Source organism: Orycteropus afer, unplaced genomic scaffold (assembly GCF_000298275.1).
Source record: "Orycteropus afer afer isolate SDZICR_OR568_19922 unplaced genomic scaffold, OryAfe1.0 scaffold00009, whole genome shotgun sequence".
Taxonomy (NCBI): Eukaryota; Metazoa; Chordata; class Mammalia; order Tubulidentata; family Orycteropodidae; genus Orycteropus; species Orycteropus afer.
The window spans coordinates 14,717,126-14,731,763 of record NW_006921596.1 but is presented as its reverse complement, the minus strand read 5'-3'; the positions used below and the strand labels follow the sequence as shown (position 1 = coordinate 14,731,763).

At 35.5% G+C, this 14,638-nt stretch overlaps 1 protein-coding gene across 1 annotated transcript in view; it reads right to left on the bottom strand.

The window, feature by feature from the left end:
• Positions 1–14,638, bottom strand: part of CHD9 (chromodomain helicase DNA binding protein 9) — a 178,760-nt gene that overhangs the window by 31,485 nt on the left and 132,637 nt on the right. Inside the window, exons 28-34 of the mRNA XM_042781796.1 lie at positions 13,009–13,228; positions 10,137–10,339; positions 5,975–6,688; positions 5,687–5,875; positions 4,560–4,720; positions 2,718–2,990; positions 1,850–2,018 (exon numbers count right to left, since the gene is read on the bottom strand). Coding sequence (XP_042637730.1) covers positions 1,850–2,018; positions 2,718–2,990; positions 4,560–4,720; positions 5,687–5,875; positions 5,975–6,688; positions 10,137–10,339; positions 13,009–13,228 — 1,929 coding nt within the window. The remainder of the gene's footprint in view (positions 1–1,849; positions 2,019–2,717; positions 2,991–4,559; positions 4,721–5,686; positions 5,876–5,974; positions 6,689–10,136; positions 10,340–13,008; positions 13,229–14,638) is intronic.

Sequence of the window (14,638 nt, the reverse complement as noted above, 5' to 3'; positions counted from 1 at the left end):
CATCAATTGATATGATCATGTGGTTCTTCTCCTTTGTTTTATTTATGTGGTGGATGACATTGATTGTTTTTCTAATGTTGAACCATCCCTGCATAAGCCATGGTATTTTCAATCGCCTCTTATGCATATGAGAGCTGGACAATGATTAAGGAAGACCAAATGAAAGAAGAGTTGATGCTTTTGAGTTGTGGTGTTGGTGAAGAATGCTAAGAGTACTATGGACTGCTAAAAGGACTAACAAATCTGTCCTGGAAGACGTGCAACTGGAATGCTCCTTAGAAGTGAGAATGGCCAGACTTTGTCTCACCTACTTTGGTCATGTCAGAAGGAACCATTCCCTGGAGAAGGATATCCTGCTTGGTAAAGTGGAGGGTCAATTAAGAAGGGGAAGGCCTTCAATGAGATGGACAGACACAGTGGCTACAATGATGGGCTCTGGTGTAGCAAAGCTGGCATGGGACCGGGCAGTGTTTTGTTCTGTGCATAGGGTTGCTATGAGTCAGAGATGACGACTTGGTGGTACCTAACAACAACAACATGTTGGACCAAAGAGCCCACAGCTTACATTTCCCACCTTTCACCATTTTCTGGTGAAAAAAGAGCTTCTTAAAGAAAACTGCCATTATAAAGGATATTTTCAGGGTTTATAATTTAGTTCTAAAAGGCTGGTTCATATTTGAACTACAAATGCATACATGTCTGAAAGTCTAACAATTAGAAAATTACACTGATTAATGAATGTACAGGAAACAAATTGATATTGATGAAGCTAACTTAACTACATTAGAATTAAAAAGTAGTAATAGCAGCAATTGGAAACAGCAATCAATTCAAAATACCACTTATACCAAAGCATTATTATTTTAAATTACAGGAATTTCACATACTGTGCACATGCACAGGAGCTTTGAAATGTTTCCAAGTGTTGCATAGCCGCCAGACTTACGAGAATATTGAAATAGAGTCCTTAGCCCTTATTTATGTAAAGGAAAATATAAAGGACACTGAAGCTATTCACCTGCTTTAATTGAAAGATGCCTTTTGGAGGGTAAGTATGCTATGGTACACAGACAGATTACGCCTCAGTTAATCTTAAGTACCATTCTCAATTATAGAAACAAAACATTAAGAGGGACACAGACAAATTAAAGTACAACTAGATCAAGATTAAAAACAAAATAAAGAAACTTTTGATGTATTCCCTAAATGCCAATATAGTATGTAACACTAATTAAGTACTTAATAAATATTTTTAAACTCAAATTTTAAAAAGTTCAAAGAAATATAGTCCCAAAGAAAAATATGAAAACTGCTTTCAAAATGTGAAGATTTAGCATGTAGACAGACATAGGAACAGATTAATTCTGGGTTGGCTTTAAGACAGAAATCTAGTCATTGAGAAGAATGTGTAACAGGCCAAATTTGCTTCTAAATATTAAGGAGAAATTACATCTGCCTAACAAAATTGAGGGCTTCTTAATCTAGTAAGATCTTTGTCTTAGCAAATATTCCATAATCTTTCAGGGGTGAGTCATAAACAATTCCTGTATCCTGTAGATGCCTAGACTATACCACTTCTGAAGTTTTTCTAAACCTTAACATTTTAACATCTCTAACCAATGACAATTTGAACTTGTAATTGTATAAAGTGACTTTAGAAAATGATATTTCACACAATATATATTTATTAAGATCTAAAAGCTAAAACAAAATTATACTGATCACTTCATAGACTTTAATAAAGATTCCAACATTAAAAGGTAAATGAGATTTTATTATAGGAGTTTAACAAAGACTCAGAAATAATAGAGGATGTCACATATTAAGGAATTTTTAACTGCATATTCACCTGATACTGGTGTACATTTTGGAAAATTGACGAGGCTGGTCTCCGATGCACTTTGGAGCTCCCGAAGGCGAGTGAGGTACTGCTGCTGCCCCAGAGCACCATCTTCACTATCAAATGGTCTCTTCTGAGCAAGCCCTTGCTTCTGAAATGTCAATTTCAAACCACCTTCCTGTTAAACAAATACCATTATTAAGAAAGAAAGCGTTAATCTTATTGTAGGATACTATGGTATATATGTATTCTTTCACTTTGAAAGACTTAAGTAAAAACTCTGAAACATAAATTAAGTTATAGAACAAATATTAAATTTCCTATCCTAAATGAGGAAAAAAAAATCCTCACTCTATATACACTTTCCTGAGCAAAATAGTTTTTCATGTGACTAGCACATTACAACACTGTGAGTGTTAGCCATACATTTCTATGTTGATTATTCATATTGTATTTTAGAGGAAATTACCCATATTCTAGACATTGAGTAATTAATTTATTTTAAAAAAACAAACTAAAAACTGAAATGTTACTGATAACAGTGCATGCTAAATGTTTAAAACAGATGAATGCACTGACATACAATTTCAATATTATATAAAAGGACCAACTTGGTTAAAAGCTGTCAGACTATTTAAGAAAGCACCTTGACCAGCATAAGTAGTATTTTAGAAAGTATAGGGAGAGAACATATTTAATGATGATACCTCTAGTAGAATACTCAAGTAATAACCTGGATATCAAAAAGAAACCAATCCAAATACCAAAAAACAAGTATGTGAAGGAAGTAAGAGTAAGAGCAGGCAGCCATTTGCAGGAAAAGCATGCTGCACACCGCAATCGCAATCAGGTCCTAGGGCAATAAAAATAAACATACGTCTTTGATTTTCACTGTAAACTCCTTTTCTCGTACATGCTTCTTCACCTTTGACATCTGTGGTGACTGATCATGTTCTTCTTTAACACCTGCACCTGAGGGAGTGGGTACACTTGGCTCGCTGTATTCTGTAGCTGCTCCAGGGCTGTCTAGCAGTTTGGTGGTATAGAAAGAGGCCACTGAATTAGCATCGTAACTTCTTCTAGCTGAAGGCCACTTCCCTTTCAGAACTGTTTGACAAATACTGTCCAAACGATTGATCATCACACGATCCTGGAAAAAACATGCAACATCAAAGTATAATTTATTATGAGGCCAGAACTTTGGGGACCAAGTGACCCAAGATTTTTCATAGATTTAAACTGGTACTATATATATAGTATGTATATATATTCTCATAAACATATTACAATCTGTAAGATATTATCCAAGTACAAATTACCTTTGGTGAGGTTCAAAAATATTATGTCTTAAGTACATTTTTCTTTCTATTCTTTTATTTTTATAATTACAAATGTAATACAGCTTCATTATAAAAATGTTAAACAACTCAGAAATCTACAAGAGTAGAGAATCTTCCATACTCTCATTTCCCAACTTTACTCCCAGAAGTAAACACTGATAACAATTTGCTATGAAGTCTTTTAAACACTTTTCTGTACATCTATTCTTGTGAAATATACTTCTTAAATTTTATTCATTATTGATACCTTTCTATGTAATTACCAAAACTTTAAATTATCACTCTTTGTTAATCTCATAGAAAAATTAAAGCTTCTTAATGTCTTACCAGGAGCTCTGGTAGCATAGTAGCTAAAGCACTTGACTGCTAACCATAAGGCTGGCGGTTCAAACCCACCAGCCATTCCTCGGAAGGAAGATTAGGCAATACTACTTCCGTAGCGATACTGCCTCGGAAACCCAAGGAGGGGTCACTATGAGTCGGGGTCGACTCGACGGCACATAACAACAACAACGTCTTAATTTACATTACATTGATTATTAGTGAAGTTCAGCATCCTATCATATTTCTTTGGCCATTTGTATTTTCATGTGAATTAAGAGGCAATTTGAAAACTATATTAGCTCACAAGTATGAATTCTAAACTTTCAAGTATACTGGTTCTAAATTTTAAAATAAAATATTTACAAATAAATATTGAAATTATGTGTTTTACACATTTTATTTAGTAACAAGAATTATATAACTTAGCATATAAGCATAAGAAATGTTAAGAATCTTGAAGGTTTTCTGCTTCAGAGGTAGCACTGTCTTAATATAGAATCTAGTATAAGATGCTGAACTTCATTAATAATCAATGTAATGTAAATTATGACAATGAGAAGCTACAATTTCCCCAGGAGATTAGCAAAGAATCATAATTTAAAATTTTATAATTACATAGAATATTACCTATGACAAATAAAATTTAAAATGTACTAGTCTAGTCACACACTGGGAGAAGGACTGTACTAATCCAATCTTAACTATTTCTATTACTGAATAAACATGTGCGTAAAATGAACTTTTCTTCCTAGATCACAATAGCCTACAGTAAATTTCCTCAAGAAGACTCAGTTGAAAATACCTTTTTCATACAAAAGCACTTGAATATTAACTTGTATGTGAACATTAACATTCATTATCATTTCTTCTAAACCTTTTAAGGTTGTGTCAAGAAATACACACATTACGTAGACTACATGCACTTCACAGTAAGAAATGTCATCCTGCATTTTCCTATGACCTATTTTTCCACATAATAAGAGTACCTACCATTAAAATAATATAGAAGAATACTCAGAAAAATGGCCTAGCCCAACAAGAAAAGGTTCATTTACCTTTGGCCAGTATGATGCTGCAAGCATGTATCCACCTTGTAATATGTAAGCAGACTCTGGTGTCCCATTGTTCATCTGGAAACTATCCTGAGTCTCATCCTGGGTAGTGCTCAGTGATGCAACACTTTCTTCATCATAGGCTTTCATGTGAGGGGTACCTTCTGCTAAGAATAATGATCATTTACACAAGACTGCATAAAGTAATTTTATGTATTTTTTCAAATCTTGTCTGATTATTTAGATATATTTAAAAAGTAAAAACAAATCATAAAAAAGGAAAATTCATCCAGAAGAGAAAAAAATACTTATTATTTTAAAAATTAGCATTAAAAAAACCCCCCTGAAAACTGGACCGACAGTGAACTTCCTAGGTCTGTTTCCTTGGAAACTGATGAAGATGTTGTTGTTGCTATGTGCTGATAGAATATGACCATTCTGTCACAGGCAGCACTGCTTTGATGAAAATGACTCCTGACTGGGTGACGACCGCACCTGGACTTGGAGGACTACACAGACCTGATGGGGACACCATGAAATGACTCTTGTAACTAAACATGTCCCTGTGCCAATATTCTGGCTCCCATGGTATGAAATTCTGTAAGGCCGAGCGGCTCCTATACCCACTCAATGTGGCCTCATTTCCTTGCACCTGAACCATGGATTGCAGCAAAGATACCTGCACAATATGACCACTTAATAATCTTTGTTGACAAGCTGTAGTTCCAGTCCTCTAGTCTTCAGAGTAGATGGGTACTGAGTGTGGCCTGATACTTTTGTGAGTCTGAATGTTTTGTTTAATCTAGGAAAATGGCTAGTGGCTGCTATAAAATATTATCTTTTATTTATTCACTGATCAACCTATTCCAGGGAAAAATATAATACTAAATTTGAGGCAGTTAGAGAGAAAATTATTGTGTAATATCTCTAATTCCTAAGCCTGGCTAATCTATTTTGCAATGTCTGAAATTCTATTGAATAGGAAATGTGTTTCAGTACTACTAGTTTCCTTTTTCAATAGCACATCTCTAAAAAAAATATGTACACACAAATTTTAAACATGCTCTTCTAATTTTCATTTTCATGTGAAGTTTTGTCATAAAAAGGGTAAAATCAATTTATGTATATACCTCGCTTTTGGACTTCCTCTTCTTCACTGTCACTCTCTTCTGACGAAGATGAAGAGGATGATGAGGAGGAGGAAGAGGAGGAGGAAGAAGACGATGCTGAAGAACAAGATGAGGATGAAGAGGAACTAGAGCCTGATCGAGAGTGGGAACAAGAAGAGGAAGAGGAAGAGGAGGAGGAAGAAGACGATGCTGAAGAACAAGATGAGGATGAAGAGGAACTAGAGCCTGATCGAGAGTGGGAACAAGAAGAGGAAGAGGAAGAGGAGGAGGAAGAGGACCTGGAAGAACAAGATGACCTCTCAGAATCAGAGTCAGAATCAGAACTAGATTCTGACCCTCTTTTGTGGACTCGCTGTTTCTTAGAAGCTGGGTTTGGAGTTAGAGGTTCTGTTCTGGCTGCAACCATGCGTCTGTCTGTTTCTCCTTTTCCACCAGATTTCTGGTCTCCAGTAGCCTGTGGTAAAACACCATTCTTTGGACTGACAGGTTCAGACTTTATTAGTGTCCTGGTTTCCTCAGAAGATATAGATTCTTCTTCAGAAGACTGAGGCTCCTCTTTAAGGTTTTCACTTTTAACTTTCATATCCTCTAGAATTATACCTTTAGCATCTAGGAGCCTAGGTAGAGAGGTAAGGGGAGAAGCAGAAAGTGCTACTTGATATTGCTGTAAAAGTGGGGTAGAAGTCCTGGAATGAGCCATCTTACTTTGACTGTAGTTCCTTTGAGCTGTCATAAATGAGAGTTCAGGGTCACGAAGAATGTGATAGTCTGTTCGGCTCACCCCATGTTTAGCAGCTCCAATAAGCAAATCCCTATCATGAGGGCCACATTCCCACCAGATTGGCAAGTCTGGATTTGGATGACAAAGCTTTAAGCGTTCAAATAACTGTGGATGTCGGAGAGCCTGTTCCCGTACTTTCCTTAGAAGTTCAATGCGATACAAAGTCCGAGAAGCACGTTCTTCTGTGATTGGCTGGATAAAAATATTTGGGTCTACCAACTCTGTATTAAACAAGAAAAACAAATTAGCTTCAAAAAACTATTTCATTTTGTATTTAAAACAAGTAATACTTCTAAAATACATAGATTTGCCCTGCTATCTGAAAGGAGAGCACTCTTATGAAACTTGTCATTAGCCAATCAGGCATAAAGTGAAAAAGCAATTACCATTAATGTATATGGGAAAAATTTTTGAGCATTCCAGAGCTAAAAAATTAATCTACCAAATAACACATAAAATGTAAAATTACACTAACAACAACAACAACATAGAGTATTCACAGACATAGTTCAAAGCTATGGCGGCTTAATGTTAAAATACTGAGTGTAGCTTTTGAAGAAGGAGCTTGGCAACATCACTTTTGGTGTCTCTTAAATGGCTGGCTACACTAATTTCAGTTTCAATCTTTTCTTGTAAAAGTGAAAATCATACTCAGGTTTCGGTTAGCGAAAACAGGTGTTAATGCAGGTCTTTTGAGAAAGGTAAGGGGGGATACTTATACTTCTAAATATATTTCTACTTAATACCATTGCATAGTTTCCAGTATTTCCCTAATATTTTTAAATGAGGAGAAATACACATTTTAAAACAAGTAGTACTAGAAATCATGTAATATATAGAACATTGGATCTTCTGAAAGTAAGTAAAACATAAGACTATTTTCGAAGTATGTTAACATAACTAGGATTTATTTTTTAAAAAAATTCCCTTTGAGCTACGACTTTGGTAATAACGGTCTTAAAGAGAAAAATATTTGTCTAAACTCACTTATAAATACAAATTTAAAATGTTAAATGATACTTCAGAAAAAAATGTAAATCTGCTTTTCTCAAATTCTACTGATGTAACACAGGTCATTGCAGTGAACTCAAAGGGGCACCAACGGTTTCTGAAATTTTTGAGGGAAACACAGGAACATCTGCACAAGCTATTAATTGAAGATATTTCAATTTCAACATTAGATCATGTTACACTGTTTTCAATAATGTTCTTTATTTGTGAAGCTAGATTATTGGCAGTGGAGAAGTTCTCAAACAAAAGACAGGGCTTATTGAATGAATGCAGGGACCAAACTGAAGGAGCTCTCAATGATCACTGGTATAATCTGAGCAACAAAATAATGACAGTCTTGGATTATAACCTCCAGAGTAAAATGAGTATCCCTGAGATCATACTAATATAAAGAATTGATTAACTAGATAGATGGTGGAAATGGAGTTCTTCCTCATAGGGAAGCCCACGGTAATAACTGCTATAAGACCTACTGATGGATATTTGAAATCCATGGTTGAAAGCTTAAGGAGAAACATGATTTGCATAGCCTCAAAGTATTTCTTTCTAGATATTTGTTAACCACAGGGAAAAACAAGGTAATATTACAATGCAGAAAAATCCAGAATAAAATATGTTAACCAAGTGATCAAGGCCGACCTCATGAGCACTAAGACATACTGACATCATGAATGGCATGAAATATCATCTCTGTGGCATTCTTGCCCAAACTGCATAACTTCAATCCAAACATGTGAAAACAAGACAAATCCAAATTGAGGGATATATGGAAAAATAATTGATTAACATGTGTCAAAGGGATCAAGATTTGAAAGACATGGAAAGACTTAGGATGTGTTAAAGACTACAGTAAGCTAAGGAAAATAACAATCAAATGTAATGTGGGATCCTAAAACGAAAAAGACACTACTGGAAAAACTGGCAAAATTCAAATAGGTATTTAGTTAATGGTATTATACTAATATTAATTTCCTGGTTCTGACAATTATCTTATAATCAGCCATGTTAAGATTTTAACAATAGAGGAAGTAGAGTGAGAGGCATATGGAAATTCCCTGGATGATTTTTGCAAATTTTCTGTAAGTCTAAAAGCAGTTCAAAACAAAAAGTTTAAATAAATAAATAAATAAATAAGACCATGAGAAAATCAATATAGAAAGGAAGCAAGGGTGGTGGTGTCCAATTGGATCCCAGGTTTTGAAAGGTTGTACAGTGCTTAATAAGTGCACACATCCTATTAATAAATAATTGTGGTTATCTAAGCAATAAAAGTAATATATTTTCTTTCAATTTTTTTTCAATTACTAGACTGTTAGGTCATAAATACTTATTAAGTAGTTTAAGCCTAATCACACTTTAAATAAAATCGGTAGTTCTTTTGGTCGAGGATGCTATGAACACTGTTAAGTGAGAGTTTGGGAAACTCCTGGTTTCTGTAAAACCTCACTTACATATCTAGCAAGGAACTCTTACTTTTTCAATGATTATTTAGTAATTAAACCTCCTCCCCAACCCTAACTACTTTGTCTTTTGAACCCACTCTGGGTCTATCAACAGACCTTAAAGTAGACTGAAACCTGCCCCAACTTACCTGGTATCTGGATAATGAAGGGACTGGCTACTCTATTCAGTGGCCTGACAAGAAAACTGTTAGGGAACAATACAAAAACAAGCAAACCAACCAACCCAACCGGAATTTAATAAAATTTAAGAAAAGTGCTTTTTATAAAGCACTTATATTTTTATTGGGGATCACTGTGAGTTGGAATAAACTAGATGACAGTGAGTTTAGTTTAAGGAGCTCTGGTGGCATACTGCATAAGGCATTTGACTGCTAACCAGAAGGCTGGTGGTTCAAACCCACCAGCCACTCCACGGAAGGAAGACTGTGCAATCTCCTGTAAAGATTTACTGCCTCAGAAACACAAAGGGGGTCACTAACAAGTCAGAGTTGATTTCGATGGCAGTGAGGGAGGGATTTTTACTACTAAATGTAAGTAGGAGGCCATTGAGTTTAGCAGTCAGGAATCATAACCAATAAAGAAAAGTCAATGCTTACAGTGTTATTGAGAAGAACTGGTGATAGGATGTGCTACTTCTCTGGGCTTTAAAAACAAAGTAATTCACACCGGAACAGCTCCTTAACTGAGCATTAGAACTTCCTATTTGTTGTCTTTTTGAAGAAGGCCCTGGGAGAAGATCTTTTTATCCCAAAATTCTTTACATTGTCTTATGAGTGGGATCTGTATTCCTTGCAAAATCTTTCAAGTACATAAGCCCTCTAACACTGTTCTTATAAGATGGACTCAAAATACAGTTCTGTTTATCAAAAGATAATGATTAAAATCAAAAGATATGATTAAATGGACCTTCCACGTCCATTTAATCATAAACCTAATAGTAAACACCAGCTATTTTTTCAAAATTCAATGTATACCTTTATTCTTTTTATATCTCATTTTAGGAATACAGGAATAAGAGATGTTTTAGCATAGCTTATTTATAATTTTGAAAAATTGCTGACATGTTGAATTAGATGGTATTGAAATATCCAATAAAAGAGATAATTGGAAATTTCTGCATTTTTGTGGTTTTGTTACTTTGACCAAAACAGGAAAAGAGAAGTGAAAAAAAAAAAAAGGAAAATTTTACACAAACCTTCTTTGGAAGGAAGACGGCAAACCCTCCGACACATGGACATGAACGCATGCAAATATTTCTCCAAACTGTCATCAGTTTTCTTATGCAGCCTAGCCATAGCTCTAAATTTTGTCCAATCAAACTGGCCTCTGTCAGGATCAAATACCACTCCAAATGTAGATACAACTCTGTAAAAGTCAGCTTCTTCTCTCCTTGTCCATCTATTTTGAAGTGAAGTTAAAAACAAACAAACTATGTAGGTCATTAAAATAAATATTTATTAACACTGAATATAATGACTATAATGACAAACAATTCAAGCACCTAAATATTTCAATGGTTTAAATCCATGATTATTGCCGAGTAAATTTATTTTAAAAGGCTACTTGACTCTTTCATCCAAACATATTTCTATTAGTATACATTGTTCCTTCAGACAATAACAATTTATTCCACAATTACTAGTAAGGGAATCAATCACAGGATACATGATCATATAAGATAATGTAGTTCTGTCTTCAGGAGGAAGATAAAACATATTTATAGCATAAGATAGTATTTTATACTTGTATCAGTTATAGAAACCAAGCGAGCAGAAGAAAGAATGATTACTTTTGACGTGGGTAACCAAGAAAGGCATTAACAGAGAAAGTGGCATTTAATATGTGACAAGGTTATGGCTAGGAAGTAAATGTTAGGAAGAGGGCATAAAGTAAGCACAAAGTAGGGAGCATACTGCATGCTGGGGAATGGTAAGTATTGCAGACGGACAAGGATATGGCTTATGTTGAGAACAGAGAGATACGGTTAGGCATCAAATTACAATAAGCTCTAAATACATAGCTAAAAATAGTTTCTATTCAGTTGAAAACTTCTGAAGATACTTTAAGAAGGTAATGTTATCATCACATGCCTTCAATTTATCTATTTGTATAACATTCTCCATAATTCATGAGATTGTTGTTTAAACAAGAAAAAAAAAAAAAGGAAAAAATCTTTGAAAAATGTTAAGGAGCCATTATTGTTACACTGATGCCTTAAGAAGATTAATCTAATGATGAATGGGTAAAAATAGGTCAGCCTGGGAAGCTAGTAAAGTCATAACTCTGGACCTGGGTGATAAAAGCTTGAACAAGATAAACTAAAAATCTACACAGTGTATCAAAAAGTTTGACACAGTGCTTACCATGCAAGAATTTACAAAATATATGAAAAGACAGTTGTCATGATAGTATCTTTTATTATTGAGGTGAATTAATTAGTAGTTTATTTAGTTAAGAGCTGTATGAGTACAGAAAATGGAAAGAAGAGTGAGTTAGACTGGTTGAGAAAAAATTAACAGAGGACATGGGACCTGTGCTAAGCTATGAAGGTATAAACTAGATAAAGTAGGCAGAAGGACATTTCATGTGATAGGAACAACATAAGCCAGGGTATTAAGTCAAGAAATAGTAAGACATTCTGGCTGAGCAAACAGTAGTAGATAAGATTAGAAATGAATGCCAAAGCCTAAATTACAAAGACCCATGAATTTAGGCTTAAGTTCTAAGACTTTATACCAAAAAGGGAGAATGTTTTGATAAAATTTTAGGAAGATTAATTTGGATCTGACAGATCAAAGGAAAATGTATGTGGTAGTTTAAAGGTGGCCACAAATCCATTACCACATTTCCCACTGAGTGGTGGAATTTATTACTCTTTGCCTTAAATCTGGCGTTGCCCAGTGACTTTATTTTGATCAACAGAATATGGCAGTTGTCGTTGTTGTTGTTGTTATGTGCTGTTGAGTCAAACCCGACTCATAGCGACCCCTCCTTGGGTTTCCGAGGCAGTATCACTACGGAAGTAGGATTGCCCAACCTTCCTTCCGAGGAGTGGCTGTTGGGTTTGAACTGCCAGCTGTCTGGTTAGCAGGCAAGTGTCTTAGCCACTATGCTACCAGAGCTCCTGAATATGGCAGTAGAGACATTATATGTAATTGTCAAGACTGGGCCTTAAGATATCTTCTTCCCTCGCTGCTCAGGCTCCCTGATAGTAGTGAGCATCAACTGCCAACCATGTGAGGCCATTATGAGATCTTCTAGTCATCTGAGTAGCTCAGTCAATACCATATGCAACATCAGAATTGAAATCCAAAATCATCAGAAATAACAAATTGATGCTGTTTGAAGTCACTATTTTTTGGAGAGATTTGCCATGTGGCAATATTGTTATGTGCTGTAGAGTCGGATCCAACTCATAGCAACCCCTCCTTGGGTTCCGAGGCGGTATCTCTAGAGAAGTAGATCGTCCAATCTTCCTTCTGAGGAACCACCAGCCCTTTGGTTAGCACTCAAGTGCCTTAGGCACTACACCACCAGAGCTCCTAGTAAAACAATTATATATGAAGTGCAGCTAGTAACTATATGCTAAAAGATATAATTATCTTTATTAATTTTTCCATGTTTGTTTATGAGTACATGTGTGTGTATGTATATATATATATGTAAGCCCCCAACTTATGATGGGGTTCCATTTTGAGTTCCTCTTTTTTTAGTTTCATTTATTACTGCCTTTTATTAGCAGTATCTTTATAAATCCAATCTTTGAACATCTGTAAGTGAATATCTGAGAATGATAACATCAGCAAGTTATATGTTGTGACATCGTACGTAGTACGTATTACTAACGATAACGATAAGATATACTAAAATAATAAAAAGGCAGACAGTCATATGTGTAGTTTTCTGTAACTTAAATTTGTCATAAGTCAGGGACTACTTACATGTCATAAAGCATTGTGTTGAGTAATTCTTCACCTATAAATGTCTTTCACAAAAGGAGATACTTACATCTGGGCAGCTTTCAAGGTGAACAACTATGTATTAAAAATTTAGTACCATTGTCTCACCTTTGTTGTCTTTCTATCTTTGCTGCCATTTTAGGATTAAGAGTGGCTTCTTCATAAAGAGGCTGCATGACACTGGCAGGCACTGAGAAAGCTGGTGGTATCTGCTGGATTTGTCTGTTTTTATTAGTACGCTGATAGGCAGTGATGAGACGCCTCAGTCGTGTGGTTAAAGCTGATGGAGGAGGCCAATAAACTTTATCACCCTCCATCAGTTGACCATCTATATTGAAAGAAACTCTTGTCAATAATAATAATAAAAAAACCTAAACAGATGCTGTGTCATAAGCAGCAAAAATTCTCTACCAAATCTCTTCTCATGAAGAGTTTTAACTATATAGCTTCAAAAATATTACAACAAACTTTAAGAACAACTCAAAATAAACAGGTCACTGTGATATAAAGAACCACAATGTTATCCATTTCAAGAGAACTTTACTTTCACAGAAAATATAACTCGTGCATTTCCAACACATATTATTTCAATGTTTTAAATAAATCAAAACCAAAGTGAATTTCATGAGAAGTTGAATACTATAAGCTCTATTAATTGAAGCCTTATGTATTAAATTCCTTTCAATTTAATTAGATTCAAAACACCTTTAAAGTCATTAGATAGAAATATATTTTTATAAAATCTAGTATTATAATGTTGTATCCTTTAACCTTTATTCACCTAATAAAGTAATAGTGCAATATTCAAATTATATACATTATAATCATTCTGTAATCATTCATTCCAAATAAAAACTGCTCCCTAATCCCTAGTTAAACAATTAGAGGGGTAAAGCACTATTCCCTTTGGGCACTGGCAGGAATGAGTGACACTGCATTTTCACCTGTATCTGGGGCTCTGAGCTAAAACCAAACTTTCCTTCAGAGGGAAGGAAAAGGGAGGGGCTGTGCAGAATAGCTTTGTAGAAACTGGGTGATAGGACATGGCCCCTCATGTGCATTATGGAACTAATTAGAATATGAATGTATTACTGAGCTAACACATTAATACTGAAATCTCACAGAGGTTAAAAATCCAGCGATAAAAATCATGATAGCCCCTACTCTATAAAAGCTCAGTGAGTCACTGTTGTGCTTACCTAGTGCCACTCTGACAAGAAATATACCGCAGATGGAATGGCCTTAACAAACAGGAGTTTATTCTTACACTTTGGAGGATTTAAGTCCAAGTTCAAAGTGCCAGGCTCAAGGGGCTGGGTGAAAGCCCCTCAACCTTGGGGTCTAGCTCTGCCTTCTGCTCCTGGCCCACTGGAGCTAAAGGCTTTTCTTTACTCAGACAGCTGCTGGCTGCTGAGGCTGAGAAGCCCCAAGGTTGACAAGTAAAAAGGCACAGTCCCGATGTTACCAAACCACAGGTAGGCCATTAACTTAAGTCCACTGTAAGTCCCAAGGTCGGCAGAGTATAGCAGGCTGCTGAGCAATGACACAACTATATGCAGGGTCCAAGTGTGCCATAGGCCATTCCCAAGGCTTCTCCTTATATACAGGGAGCAGTCCACATCCCAAAAGCAGATACTCAGCTGCTTGTGGTAGATCCCACCATGGAGTTAATTGCCAGTCTCATCATGGGGAATAACTACCACTAGCTGCCCAGCTACTCAACCAGGCCCAGCCAAGT